This window comes from Apaloderma vittatum, unplaced genomic scaffold (genome assembly GCF_000703405.1).
Source record: "Apaloderma vittatum isolate BGI_N311 unplaced genomic scaffold, ASM70340v1 scaffold27287, whole genome shotgun sequence".
NCBI classification, from domain to species: domain Eukaryota; kingdom Metazoa; phylum Chordata; class Aves; order Trogoniformes; family Trogonidae; genus Apaloderma; species Apaloderma vittatum.
Genome location: NW_009727387.1, coordinates 17212 through 30571, shown reverse-complemented (window position 1 = coordinate 30571; position 13360 = coordinate 17212). Strand labels below are relative to the sequence as shown.

The following is a 13360-nucleotide window of genomic DNA, read 5'->3' as shown; positions in this document are numbered from 1 at the left end:
GGAGCAGAAGGCGCAGCCTTTAGGTTTTTGGATAGGTGACTTCTGGCTCTGCTCCTTCTCAGGGTCTTAGTCAGGGCTGGGCCAAAGGACCTCAGCCCCTGAGGGGCTGGTGCCCATCCTCATTTGCCCTGTTGGCTACCATCTGTCTCTTTGGTTCCTACAGCCTCCCCGGGCCTCGTGAACGTCTGTCTCGTGGGTGGGAGAAGCGCAAGCCCTGGGGCCAGGTGGCGAGCGGACAACGGGTTACCTATGACTTGAAGGAGAGGATGTGCATCGGCAGCATGACCACGCTGGAGAGCGCGGCGTACCAGCGCGTCCCCACGGACGAGGCCGAGGCCCAGATGCTGGCGTCTGCTGACTTGGATGGCATGAAAAGTGAGGCTTTGTGACACTACCTATGTTACTAGTGCGCATGTCCCTTGCTTCTCCCTGCTTTGCCCTCATCCCCAGCAGCTCCAGGCATGGTCTTCAGCCTGCTGCAGGACCTGGTCCTCACCTCCCTGTCCCCAAGTCCCTGCTTTTCCAGCCCTGGTTCCTCTCTGTCAGCTTTGCAATGTCTGCAGCACCAATCCCCACATTTCCAGCACTTCAGCTCACACCCACCCCATGGATGCTCGCTCCTCCACCCACTCCACTGCCCTCTGGGGTTCAGGGCTCCCTGTGTTTCCCTGAGACCCAGCTCTTTCCTCTCCTGACACACTTTCCCAGCGATCAGCCCTCTGTGCGACACGCCGGCTCCGGCATTGCAGAATGCCGGAGGTGAGGAGCCTCTCCTCTCTTCAGCTTTCCTTACGGAGAGGCGGCTGCACCCTCCGGATCGCCTCTGAAGGGAACTGCCTCCTGCCTGTGCGCGGCGTGAGGGCAGACAGAAGAGAGACGTCATGGAAATGCACGCTCCGGGCCCGAGGACATGGAGAATTCAATAGGTTGCTCTGCAGGCTGGAGAGGGAGGGAGACACCAGAGGGGAGCCAGGGAGAGAAGCGGTGCCGCACACGCAGCCTGGCTGTCCCTGGGCATCTGGCACGAGTCCCCGCGGCAGAGCGAGGACCCTCCTGAGGAGCTGGTGGGGCAGCCCCCCCCAGAAGCGTCCGTGGGGGGAACCAGCCTGCCCAGGGACCTCGACAGTCCCCAGGGGCTGCTGCAGCCGGCACCTTCATGCCCTGTGAGGAGGCGAAGGAGGCAGCAGGGCTGGCCCCAGGGCTGCGGTGAATCCCACCCAGGGGGCCAGCTTGCTTTCCACGCATCAGCCTGGCTACCTCGGCCCCTCTTCTGAAGGCGAGTGGCTCATGGCACCTGACCCCTGACCTTCACAAGGACAAAATGACCACCCTTCGAGAGGAGGCTACGAAAGAATCGGAAGGGGGCAGCAGCCCAGAGGTAGCAATAAGCACCCACATTCGCAACTCGCTCGGCTATGAAGACTTTGATGAATTTGCCTTCAATTTTGAAGACTATGATTTGTGGGAGGCCATCAGAAACCATCTGGGCTACCCAGGAGGGGAGCCCACCTGTAAGTACCGGAGCAGTGACCCCGCAGTTGCCGCTGTAGATCAGAGCCCCCAGCTGAAGTGCGTATCCCCTACCCTGTGTTTGTTGTCTGCGCCCTTTCTGTGTCAGGTTGGTCTCTCCTGGTTTAGAGGAGGAAAGGTCTGCCCCACCGCGTGCCTGGGGATGCCGGAGTTGCTTCTGGGTGTCTCTCTGAGGTGTTTGTACGGATCTGTGTTGTAGTGCTGAGGTGCTTCCCTGTGTGTGCCTTGTGTAAGCAGCTCTGGAGGCAACTGCATCTTGCTGTTTGTGCTTATCAGGATCTGGCCCGTGCCGTGGCCAGAGAAAAAGCAGCTTTTCCAGGGTGTGTATAAGGACAAAGACATTTCCCCTTCTCTGTGGCACAAGGTGACAGTGTGCTGTCGCTCTGTTTGCTGGAATTCAAGCTGAGCTGTGGATCTGACAGCAGAGGTGGGTATCAGGTTCTCAGCTCTGCACCATAGCCTAATGCCCAGAGGAAAAAATAGCCTAGTCCCTGTGTCTGCAGGGCTATGAAACTAGCTAAAGGCAGGCTGACCAGAGTACCTGAAAGGGGAAAAATAGGAAGGAAGCAGGAGTGGGAAAAACAAGGACAAAGACAATAGGAATCCTGAGAACGGAGAATGTCTTTCTGCTCCCCACATCTGTCTCAGTACCTGAGCATCCCTTGCAGAGAGCTGGATCTCTGAGCCGTCCTAGGGACTGTGCAGAAACCAGAGCCTAAGCACCTCCTCACGCAGGTGATGTTTCCTTGGCGGATGGTGGTAACTCCCAGTTAAAAGGTGGCTTTCTGTGACACTCTTCCTAGCCAGAGCTCTGTGGCAGGTGCCCAAATGTCCTCATTCGGGTTGTGTGTTAATTTTTCAGGAGATTTTAGGAGTGCACGTGGTAGGGTGATGTGGTCCCAGAACCAGCCCGCTTACTGGCTTTGCCTGCAGGAGTGGGGAGGCAGAGTGTTTGCAACAGGGACTCAGGGTGCCTTGATTCAGCTTCTGGCTCTGCCGCAGCCTCTCTGTGTGATCTCAGGCAAAACACCTAACTTCTTCTGCCTCCCAGTCCTAGCATCATGTTCTTTCCCAGCTGGCCCATCTTTGGGAATAACTGTCTGATTCTGTGCTTCTACAGGGACCAGCAAGTGGGAATTTTCTTCTGGCTGGGTCTGCTGTTTGCTGCTTTAAGTTGATAGATGATATAATAGCAGCAAAGTCGAAAACAGAATTTTGGAGCATATAGGCTCCATCAGCTGTCCCGAGCTGAGCAAACTGTACATCAAAAGTGTGAGAAATTGCCCCAGGTTCACCTGGGAAAGGATGGATATTCTTGGGAAGGTAGAAGGGGCAGATGTCTTTTGCAAGGTGTGGTATGCTTCACTTACAAAGTGACGAAGCGTGGCTTGCTAGCTGTTTGCACATTCATTGATTGTTACAGCTAATACTGCAGGTGCTTGTAATAGGATGTGCTGTACAGTCAGATCTTATTTATTTCTGCACAAGGAATCCACGCTGTGGATTAATCCTGCAGAGAGATGTGGCAGAGGCAGAGATTGCACCAGAGTCAGCTCTGTGCAGAGCCTTCTCATGTCCAGCCGGTGCCAATTGCCCAGCTGTGAGCTCCGTGGCAGTACCTCTTCCAGGACCAGCTCAAATACGGGAGGAATTTAATAGATTTTGAGCAGATCTGAGTCCTTGTTGGACCTGAGCTGGACTCTTTGCACTCCTTCTAGTGTTCAGAGCATGGGGAGTGCTGTGCAGGGACACCTGGATGGCAGCAGGTGTGAGCTGGGGTCCAGCTGTCCCTATCACATTGAACTCATCAACAAGGAGAAATGTGGGCTCTGTGCAGGGCAGTAGCTTTTTCCAGAAGCCAGTGTAGGGCTGTGACTTATTCTGTGTTGACTAGCATTTTGTTTAGTCTAGTTTTGAATATTCCAAGAGATGGGGTAGTAATCTCTTTCTCCTTGCTATAACTTAACTGTTGGGGTACCTGGGAAGCATGTGCCATCCCTGTGATGCCAGGCTAGCAAGGCTAGCAAGTTGGTCTCTAGTACTGATAGAAATACTCTGATGCTTCTTTCTGGGCTTCCTGCTTGTGGACAGAGGGTGACGAAAGGAGAGAAGCGGGAGCTAATACACAAATTGAAGGCAGTCGCCCCCTGACTGGAACTGATTGGCACAGGCACTCCAGAGGAAGACTTTAGCCAGCGTAAAGCCATATTTGTCGTCTTCATGTTTAAGGTGATGGAAAAGGAACTTGGTCACCCCAAGAAAGCTGACTGTGGAAGCTAGCATGGCAAGAAGATCCTCTGGAAGAGACTGCAGGAGGTGCTGTGTGAGAGGGTGACACACCAGCTCGTTGTAGTGGAGCAACCATAGGAATCACTCTCTGTCCTTAGGCAGATGATGCTCTGCTCCTGGGGAGCACTGGAGATAAGGTTCAGGAAGAGCTATCCTTGACTGCTTCATCTCACCCCACAGAGACTGGCTCCAAGCAAGGAGGGCAGAGCTTTGCCCTGAGCATGTCACTCTGAGGCCACAGTCCAAGATCCTGTCCTGAGTAAGGACCCTAGAATTAGGTGCTCACTTGAGCTTGGCTTTCATTTATGGGAAGCACCAATCTGACAGGACACAGAAAGGATGTCTGTTAGAACAGCCTGGAGCACCCCTCAGCCGTACTCTGCGTGGGACTCCCAAAGGCAGTGGCCTCTTCCTAAGCTAAGCCCATGTGTCCACCCTGCTCCTAAAAGTTGTCTCCCCCAGCCTGTGTCTCAGTGACCACAAATACTGCCAAGGGAGAGGCTTTTGTAGGGCTCTGGAGATGTGCTTTCCCCTGCTCGCTCTGAGCCTCCAGCGCTCCAGCTCCTGTCCCTGTCAGTGAGTGTGGAAGCCACTGGAGATGCTGGCAGCAATCTTGGCTCCTTTTGTTTTAGCTGTCCTCCAGCTGTTCGGTGGCTGAGACTGAATGCCTGTGTGTGCTTTCTAGGGCTGAAGAGCATCACATCTCAGGTTGTCATCGCCACAGGGGAGCCTTGCTGTGCTCTGGGTGAGCTCTCTGTCTTGCTGGGCAGCGCATCCTCTTGCCCTGATCTTCCAGGAACATGGCCAGAGTGAGTCTCGGGGTGCATGGGAGAATCAGAAGCTACAGGGATTGGAGCAAAGGTGCCAGATACCAAGTACATCATCTGCCTGGTGGACTGTTTTATGCACGAACCCACCCCAAGTGGCTGCCATACACACAGGAGCTGGGAAATCCATGCAAAAGTCCACGGAAGCCCCACACATGCGTAGGTCCCGGAAACATTTGTAGCAATGGGCAGTTATTGGCTCCTATTGACATTGCAGTGCAGTAAGTGGAGCAGGGAGGAGTCTGGCCGTCAGCCGGACGTGCATCAGCAGGGCAGCCAATGGGGGAAAATGCCCTGAGGCTCAGTATTGATTCATTTTATATTTAATTTAGTGACCCAGATCTCCAAGGAACAAGACCACGGTATGCCTGGCTGGGTGCTGTGTCTTTCCATGTCAGAGATGCACGTATATTTTCCTGCCATATCAAAGAGACCACCTGGCTTTCAAACTCAGTGCTTTTTGCTACTTCTCATGGCTTGAGAGCTGCAGGTCTTGGAGCTAACTGCAGAGGGAATGTGGAGACTGAACATTCACTGCAGCTGGCAGAGAGCTGCCCTTGGTCCCTCAGGGAGAAGACCTTTGCCTTACAAACAGGGCCAACAAGCCTCAATGGACCAAAGCTGAGCAAAACTCCTGACTCCATGACCTACACGGGGGAACCTGCCCATCCCAGAGCCAAGCTGGGAGGCTTTCCCCACCCCCGTGGGCTATCTGTGCGGGGCAGGCTGTTGCCCAGATGCTGTTTCTCCTGGCATTGCAGAAGGGGCTGGCATGGTCATGGCCAGGTTTTCGTGGGCGCTGACTAGCCAACAGCACCAATGGCTTGCTGGTGGGTCTGTAATCCAGCCTCGGCAGCTTCTCTGGAGGCTTCAGGAGGCTTCGATTCAGCCAGCTGACCTGTGTAACACAGACCTTGCAGAGGGCATCAGCACGGCGCTGCGGGACCGTCTAGAAACTGCGATAGCTGGAGTTAACTGCCCAGCCTCCATCCCAGTCCCGGTCTGTGCTGTTATCCTACAATTGCATCGCACAATTAAATAAAGCAGTCATTGATATTTCCATGTGTCTCCCAGACCAGCAGCTAAATATCCTTCCCCTTCGCTACCCTTTATGCTTCCTGAGCACCAGGCCTTTCTCTACGGGGAGAAATGAGCCCCAGCCAGGTGCCCGCCTGTGCTGTCTGCGTGCAGAGCCGTGCAGACAAGGCTTCAGGTTGCATTTCATTGAGGGAGTGTGGTAAAAATTCATGCACCACTTATTCGGGTACCTTGAATAAAAGGTTTTGCAATGATGCTCCAGTATATGCACAGCCTGGGGGGGAAGGCTTCTCCTTGAAGGAATTAGCTCACAGACGTCTGGAAGAGCTGGAAGTAGGCAGATGAGGCAGGATGGATCTTCAAAGGTCTTGGAGGATGATGATGAATGCTCCAGCTGCCAGGCCTTTGCTAGCATAAGCTAACGAGTGGCTTGGGATGTGTTTCCCTTCCAGACAGTGTGTTTCCACTAGACAAACTGGTGGTCTTTTTTTTCCTTTCTCGTGTCTTCAGGCCACCGTTTTGAAGACAACCCTGGTGTGAGGAGGCATCTGATGAAAAAACCGTCTCGGAGTCAGATCACCAGGACAAGCAAAAAATTAGCATCAACTCCATCTGTCAAGAAAAAGAAGAAGAAGAAGAAGTTGGATAGAAAACCCCATGAGGTATGCGTGTGCTGTCCTCCTACACTTGTTTGGAAGCCATAAATCAGGACTAGAAACAGGCACTTTATAGAGTGATAAATATGGTTGCAATATAATTAATTCTTTACATGACCTTGGGAGTGACATTTCAAGCTCTTATGCATTATCATGAGGACTGAAAATACTCTTTTTTCAATAAATGCAGAGATTTCTCTGAAATCACAAAGCTTGGGCCTTAGGAAAGATGTTAAAAAGTCACAGAAATGGTAGTGCTGTTGTGGAAGTTGGCAACACAGTAAGTGTGGGAAATTTTGACGGAAACCAAGAAGCAGGAAGAGGACAAAATTGTCACAGTTTGGTAGAAGGAGATGCAGCTCTGCATCATTCTCTGTCTTCTGCCCACGCCACCTGACTTGGAGCCTTCTGGTGACATTAGTCCTGGCTGCCTCTGTTCGCTAAACCTCTGGTTAGCTGAGGCAGGCTTGCTCAGGCAGCACTTTAGACCAAGAGAACAAACCTGAGGCTTTCTGTGCGTTGCTGATAGAGCTGCATGCATCAGGGGAAGTCTCATGTCCTCGCTGTAATTCACACTCAGGTGTTTGTGGAGCTGAATGAGCTGGTGGTGGATAAGAACCAGGAGATGCACTGGAGGGAGACAGCCCGCTGGATCAAGTTTGAGGAGGATGTAGAGGAGGACACAGCAAGGTGGGGGAAACCCCACGTGGCTTCGCTGTCCTTCCGCAGTCTGTTGGAGCTCAGGAAGACGATTGCCCACGGTGAGTCAGGAACTGCAGGCCAGGGTTTGTGTCTTGCTCTGGAAGAGGTTTTGCTGGACAGCTTCTGTCCCTGGTTGACCCCTCACTGGAGAGATGCTGACAGTGTCTGTGTCCAGGCTCCATGTGGGCTGTGTGGGACAGACCACCCTGCAGCCTGCTTGCCAGGGTCTGCATTAGCCCTGTGCTGGTTCGTTGCTCTGCTTTGCTGCTCTCAGGCACGTGGCAGCTGCAACACTCAGTTGGGTCAGCAGGTCTTGGACCCAGCTTTGGTGTGAAAAGGCAAATTTGGTCAGTGGGAGACCAAAAAGAGAGTGAGATACCAGAGCTAGCAGTGCATCTTGGAGCTTTTGGATTCTTTTGGGACAGAGGTTTACACAGAGGGCGTGGGACACCTGGACTTGGGGCATTTCTCAGCTGAGAAACCTCAACCAAAGCCTGGCTTCTGGGGGGACAGCTGTGTCCCCAGAGTGCGTGTGTGGCGGGGAGCGTTGCACACTAGAAGCAGGGCTCTTCCCCTCCTGCTGGCAGGTGCCGTCCTTCTTGACCTGGAGCAGACCACTCTGCCTGGCATTGCTCACCTCATGGTGGAGACCATGATCATCTCTGACCAGATCAGAGCAGAAGACCGAGCCAACGTGTTGCGCGCCCTGCTGCTGAAGCACAGGTGGGTGGCACGTGGCCGAGGGCTGCCAGGGCTCGGGGATTGTCTGCGAGCCCCAGGTAGCAAGGGAGGCAGGTCCCCTCATGGCCACCCCTCTCCCCTTCAGCCACCCCAATGATGAGAAAGAGGGCTTCTTCCCGAGGAACCACTCCAGCTCCAGCATGAACTCCATCGTGGGGAACCACCACCACAACCACACCACTGACACTTGCGTGCCCCTCATGGGGGAAGAGCGCATTGAGATGGCCGACCCCAAGGCCAATGAGACCGAGTGCAAGGAGGTGAGGGTGACATGGAGGGGGGGTTACTGCTTCTTTTTCCCCCACCCTGGGGACAACTAGTAGCTGGTGGTAGCCCTTGGTGCCCACCTGTGGAGCCCCTTCATGGGGGTCCTTGTACAGAAGGACTGAGCTCTGCGAATCACCTGGAGCAGTGGAAATCAGGTCGCCGCGTTACAATTTCAGGACCTAATTTTAGCAGCAGATGTCTGCTGGTGCATGCAACCGCAGCATCAGCCCTGGTGCTTGCAGGGTGGCCTTTGCTGTCAGGGTGTGCACACATCAGGTGTGCAGCCGAGGCAAGCCCAGCTGCCAGTGGGGTGCAAGGCTGTGCAGGGAGACTGAGGCGTGGGGACTTCGTCCTTACTTGTTCGTATTCTTCCCCGACAGAAAAACCCGCATCTCCACAACTCTGAGGGCCACCGTAAATACCTGAAGCTGATGGAGAAGATCCCTGAGGATGCAGAGGCCACCGTGGTCCTTGTGGGTAAGAGGCGGCATTTAGAATCCCCCAGCACCAAAAAAGACTGGGGTGGATCCTGATCTGGCCACAGCTGTCTGTGCCCTCCCTCCTGAGAAGTTTTTGATCATCTCGTACATATTCCTGAAGTTCAGCTGGGGAGGGAGCTTTGTGTGCTCTCTCCTTTGGTGACAGCACAAGTTTGGTTTATTTTGTTTGTCTGTGGTAAATGTATGGAGTGTCAGGGTAGGTCTTCTCCTAAATTAAGGAGGTTGATAGACACTTCTGCTGGGAGCTAGGGCCCAGCTTAGAGGGGAAAGCCCCACCAGGCTTGCCACAACATCCAGTTTTTCAGCTCAGAAGTGGGGAAGTGGTGCCTGAAAGAGGGACTGACAGCCAGGCACTGACTGCCATCAGCCTCACTGCATGTCCTCTGACCATCGCTGCCCCTTGTCTGGCCTCTTCACACCTCGCCAGCAGCTGGTCCCTGCCCCTGACGGGTGCTGGTCACCAGCTGTGTGTGCCAAGGAGCTTTGGGTTTATAGAAACAGGGCCTGGCTGGTGACAGGTATCGGCCATAGCATTGCCAGGAGATATTTCTTTGTACAAGAGGGCTGTGAGCAGGCAGGCGTGAGCATCAGTGGGCTTGGTGTCTTCTGACCACAAGAGCAGTCCTTCTCAGTGCTTTGCTGGCGTTAACAGCTCAGCAAACATAGCTGCACTGCAAGCAAAGAAAACATCGTGGCCTATCCAGTAGATGAAAAGCTCAGGCAAAGAGGTTTGGCAGCTCAACCAAGCCAGTGCTTAACCACAGTGAGGCCAGATCAGCTTCACAAATGCACTTTGAATACTCGGATAACTCAACACCGGCCATTTCTGAGGTACTGCTGTGTCTTGGGATTCGCTTGGCCACTCGGATGACCCAGTTTTGCCAGTCTTGGTAGAGAACACAGCTGTCTGATGAAAACAGATGGCAGAAAGATCAGTAATAATGCCAGAGAAATACAAGTACTCAATAAACATTTGTGTTCGGTATGAGAAGGAAGTGCCTGGTGTGCTGGAGCATGCGGGAGTACTTCCCAATCTGTTAGGAACTGAGGAGACTGCCAAGCATTGATGAGATGTGGACATTGTAAAGCAAACTCTGCACTTTGCACCGATGAGTCTTTAGAGAACTGGTTCATTTGCATCTGGGAAAAAAAATGTGTCCAGGAATGCAGGGAACATATGAGAAAAACAGAAGAAAGCTCATAGCATCAGTGCTCAAGAAGGGAAGGACAGTGACCTTTATGTTGTTTAACCTGACATCCTTCCCAGCCAACATAATGGCAGAGCTAATATGGGATTCAATTAATAAAGGACTAAGGGATAAGAATGTAATTATTGCCAAGCAGTGAGGTTTATGGGAAATAGGTCGTGTCAAGCAAACCTGATTTAATTCTTTGATGAGATTAGGAGTTTGATAAAAGTAACATGTAAGAGACTTCTTTCCATAAGACAGTGGCTTAGTGGAAAGCAACCTTCTGATTTAAAGTTAGACCCTTATAGTGTACACAGAGCCCATTTGTGAGAGAATAAGAAGGGGCTAACTGGGAAGCTAACGAAAGCAGCACTGCTCAGGAATGATCAGTCAACAGGGCACTTGGAGCAGTCCTTGGCATGAAGCTCAGTGCAGTGTCAGTGGTCTGGAGAGAAGTACAGGACTGCAGGACTTGTGGAAACCCCCAAAATCCATTGCCACTGTTAAAGCCCAGTACAGCTCACCCCAGTGATTAACTCTGCCCAAAAAATTGCCTCCTCACAGGTTGTGTGCAGTTCCTGGAGCAGCCAACTATGGCCTTCGTCCGCCTAAATGAGGCCATCTTCCTGGAATCTGTCTTGGAGGTCCCGATTCCCGTCAGATTCATCTTTGTGCTGCTGGGACCAAGCCAGGCCAACATGGACTACCATGAAATTGGCCGTTCAATCTCCACCCTCATGTCTGACAAGGTGAGGAGCTGACAGGCGCTGAGGCTGGCACAGGCGAGGGAGCTTCGGTAGCTCCTCAGAAGTCAGTCCTGGGATGAGAGCGCTGAGAGATGCTGTGAAAGGCCCAGGTTGGGCAGGCAGGTGTGAGCACCTGGGATTTTTAAGAGCAGCCTGGCTCCACTGGGGTAGGATGCTCTAGTACGGAGGGAAGAGTAGGAGGGACATTTGGCTGGGACAGAGAGTGAAGAAAAAGGGCCATATGTAAAGGCAGGAGCAAAGGGCTGCCCAAGGTTAGAGGAGTTGTGTTCAGTTGGTGTTTCACAAATAGAGGAGGGGAGGCTGGGCGGTGCCTGTGAGCTTGACACCTGGCCCAGGCCACACTGACAAAAAGATTGAGCAATGCCTGGGGACTGTTGTCAGGTGTTTGGATGAAGCTTTCTAGCTGACTCCTGTGGCTGGGGCATCCATGCAGAGGAGCACATCCATGCAGGAGGAGAGATGAGGAGGCAGAAAGATTTTTCTGCCAAGCATGTGCGCTGCTAGAAGTTCCCCATCTGGCTAGATGGCAGGAGAGTGAATATTCATTTCTTACCAGAAATTAAAGGCAAAGAAAAGACAATCTAAGCATCTGCGGCATACATCCAGAACATGAGAGTGAAAGGTTCGCAGGGTCCTCCTGGCTGGTGCCATCTAACTATAACCCAGTAACAAACCTGCCTGTCCTGCCTCCCCTCGAACTGGAGACTAACAGGTCCACTCAGAGCAGGTGGTTTGTGAGCAACAAAGGCTCCGAGATGAAAGATGAAGGAGTTGCACAGGGCTCAGCTGAGACCGTGTTTTTAGCCAGAAGAGGTGAGGTGCCATATTCCAGCTCCAGCACTGCATTTGTGGGCTGATCTTGCTCATTTTCTGCCTCTGCTCCTCTGCTGATGGAAGAGGGGAGCCAGCTGCCACAGCCGGGGCTGCCTGTAGCAAGGTTACACAGTGGCTGGCGCCACAAAAAGAGTGTGGTATCATTTACAGTTTGAAGCTGTGGCTCCAGGGAGTCTGTGTACTGCAGGGACCGTAGCTGTTCCTTACCTGCTTTACAGCCTGTCTATTTCTTCATCTTCCTCCAGCCCTTTCTCTGCAGGCATTTTCTGGAGGCAGTGCAGCATTTTTGCCTGTTTGCCAGCACCTCCCTGCCTATCTGCGCTAGTGCTGTCCCCTCATGGTCCCTTGGAGTCCTTCCTTGTCATCTTGCACTTATTATCGGGAGTATCTCCCCCTTTTCTGCCTGGTTTCCCTCCTATTTTCCCTCCCTCTCCCATGCAGAGTCTCCCAAGAGTCCTGCTTCTTGCTCAGGTCCTGGTTCTTGTGCTTTACGTGTGGCGCTTTAGAGCTCTGCCAGCTCCTAGTGTGGCCTTAGGTCTGTTGCAGAGTCCTAATTCTGAGCTGCAGGGCCAGGGAAAGCCTTTCATCTCCGTGGTGCCCGGCTTCTGGTCCATCTGAGCTGAGCTCTGAGCCGAGCAATGACCTGCAGAGCTCATAAGGAGCAGGATCTTGGCCTGATGTAGCCACAGTGACCTGGTGTGAGCAGAGGCACAGGCTGCCACGTGTAGCATCTAGCCTGGGGAACAAGAGGCACCAAGCTAGCTGGGAAGCAGAGATCTGATTCCGATCGATGGAGAGGTCCTGTGAGAGGCACGTGTGGTGTGACAGAGCCTGCAGCTGGAGGCCGTGCTGCGGGAGCGCAATCCTGGGCAAGAGTAAGGGGACTCAGGGGAAGAAAAGCAAGAGCAAGGAGATCACTGGAAAGGATGTACAGAGAAGGGAGGAGAGGCGTGGGATTAGATGAGGGACATTGGGTAGAAATTGGGAAGAAGGACAGAGAGGAAGGGTTTGGGAGTGTGGGTCACAGAGTGGCAGTAGTGAGACAAGTAGTGGGTGGAGGGAGGGAGTGTTACTGTCTGGTCACAGCAAGCGCAGTGTTCCCAGGCTGTAGATAGCTGGGTGCAGTCTTCGCCTGAGCCTTCTCCCTCTCTCTTTTTCCCTGCCCCTCTCAGCACTTCCATGAGGCTGCATACATGGCAGACGACCGTCAAGACCTCCTCAATGCAATCAATGAATTCTTGGACTGCAGCATTGTCATTCCTCCATCAGAGGTGGAGGGGAAAGACCTGCTCAAATCCATTGCCACCTTCCAGAAGCTGCTGCTGAGGAAGAGGAAGGAGAGGGAGCAGAAGTCCATGAAGGAGGGTGCTGTCCAGGAAGCCAAAGGTCTCTTCACTCACATTTGGGCAAAAGAGCTTGTGCCTAGTGCCCTGCGTGCCCCAGTGGGCCGTCCCCTCACAGAGCCTGGCAGAGGGGTGAGCGGGACCTGGCTCCTGCAGCGGGCAGTGGGGAGGGGGGACAGTGGCTGGGGCAGCTCTGAGGACAGGTGGAGGCAGGGGGATGTGCAGTCACAGGGGGCCCACCGGGTTAGTGCTGCTATCTCGACAGGGTATGAGGGAGAGGGACCTGTGTGCCCTTGCTCAAGCCCTGCCCTCCATGCACCTCCAGAGCTGTGTGAAATGAAAGCTGAGGAAGAAGAGGAGGAAGCTGAGGACGACCCTTTGAAGCGGACCGGGATATTTTTTGGAGGTCTGGTTCGGGACATAAAGCGCAGGTACCCCAAATACCTCAGTGACATCAGAGACGCCTTGCACAGCCAGTGTCTCGCGGCCGTTCTCTTCATCTACTTTGCTGCTCTCTCTCCTGCCATCACCTTCGGGGGACTCCTAGGTAATGGGCCTGCTTTCTGGTCTGCTCTTTGCACGCTGGGACACTGGCTGTGTCTGTGTGATGCTGTTGCAGGGGTGGGCTTTGGTGCTGCTCTCTCGGGGAGAGTGGCAGCGCTGCGCCTCAGCTGCT

The 13360-nt window shown here is 53.4% G+C and overlaps 1 protein-coding gene across 1 annotated transcript in view; it reads left to right on the top strand.

Annotated features, from left to right (window-relative positions):
* Positions 1 to 13360, top strand: part of SLC4A3 (solute carrier family 4 (anion exchanger), member 3) — a 22249-nt gene that overhangs the window by 1285 nt on the left and 7604 nt on the right. The window contains exons 3-11 of the mRNA XM_009873651.1: positions 164 to 375; positions 6195 to 6346; positions 6921 to 7101; positions 7630 to 7765; positions 7869 to 8043; positions 8431 to 8527; positions 10305 to 10489; positions 12514 to 12727; positions 13010 to 13231. Of these exons, the coding sequence (XP_009871953.1) occupies positions 267 to 375; positions 6195 to 6346; positions 6921 to 7101; positions 7630 to 7765; positions 7869 to 8043; positions 8431 to 8527; positions 10305 to 10489; positions 12514 to 12727; positions 13010 to 13231 (1471 nt within the window). The 5' untranslated portion in view covers positions 164 to 266. The remainder of the gene's footprint in view (positions 1 to 163; positions 376 to 6194; positions 6347 to 6920; positions 7102 to 7629; positions 7766 to 7868; positions 8044 to 8430; positions 8528 to 10304; positions 10490 to 12513; positions 12728 to 13009; positions 13232 to 13360) is intronic.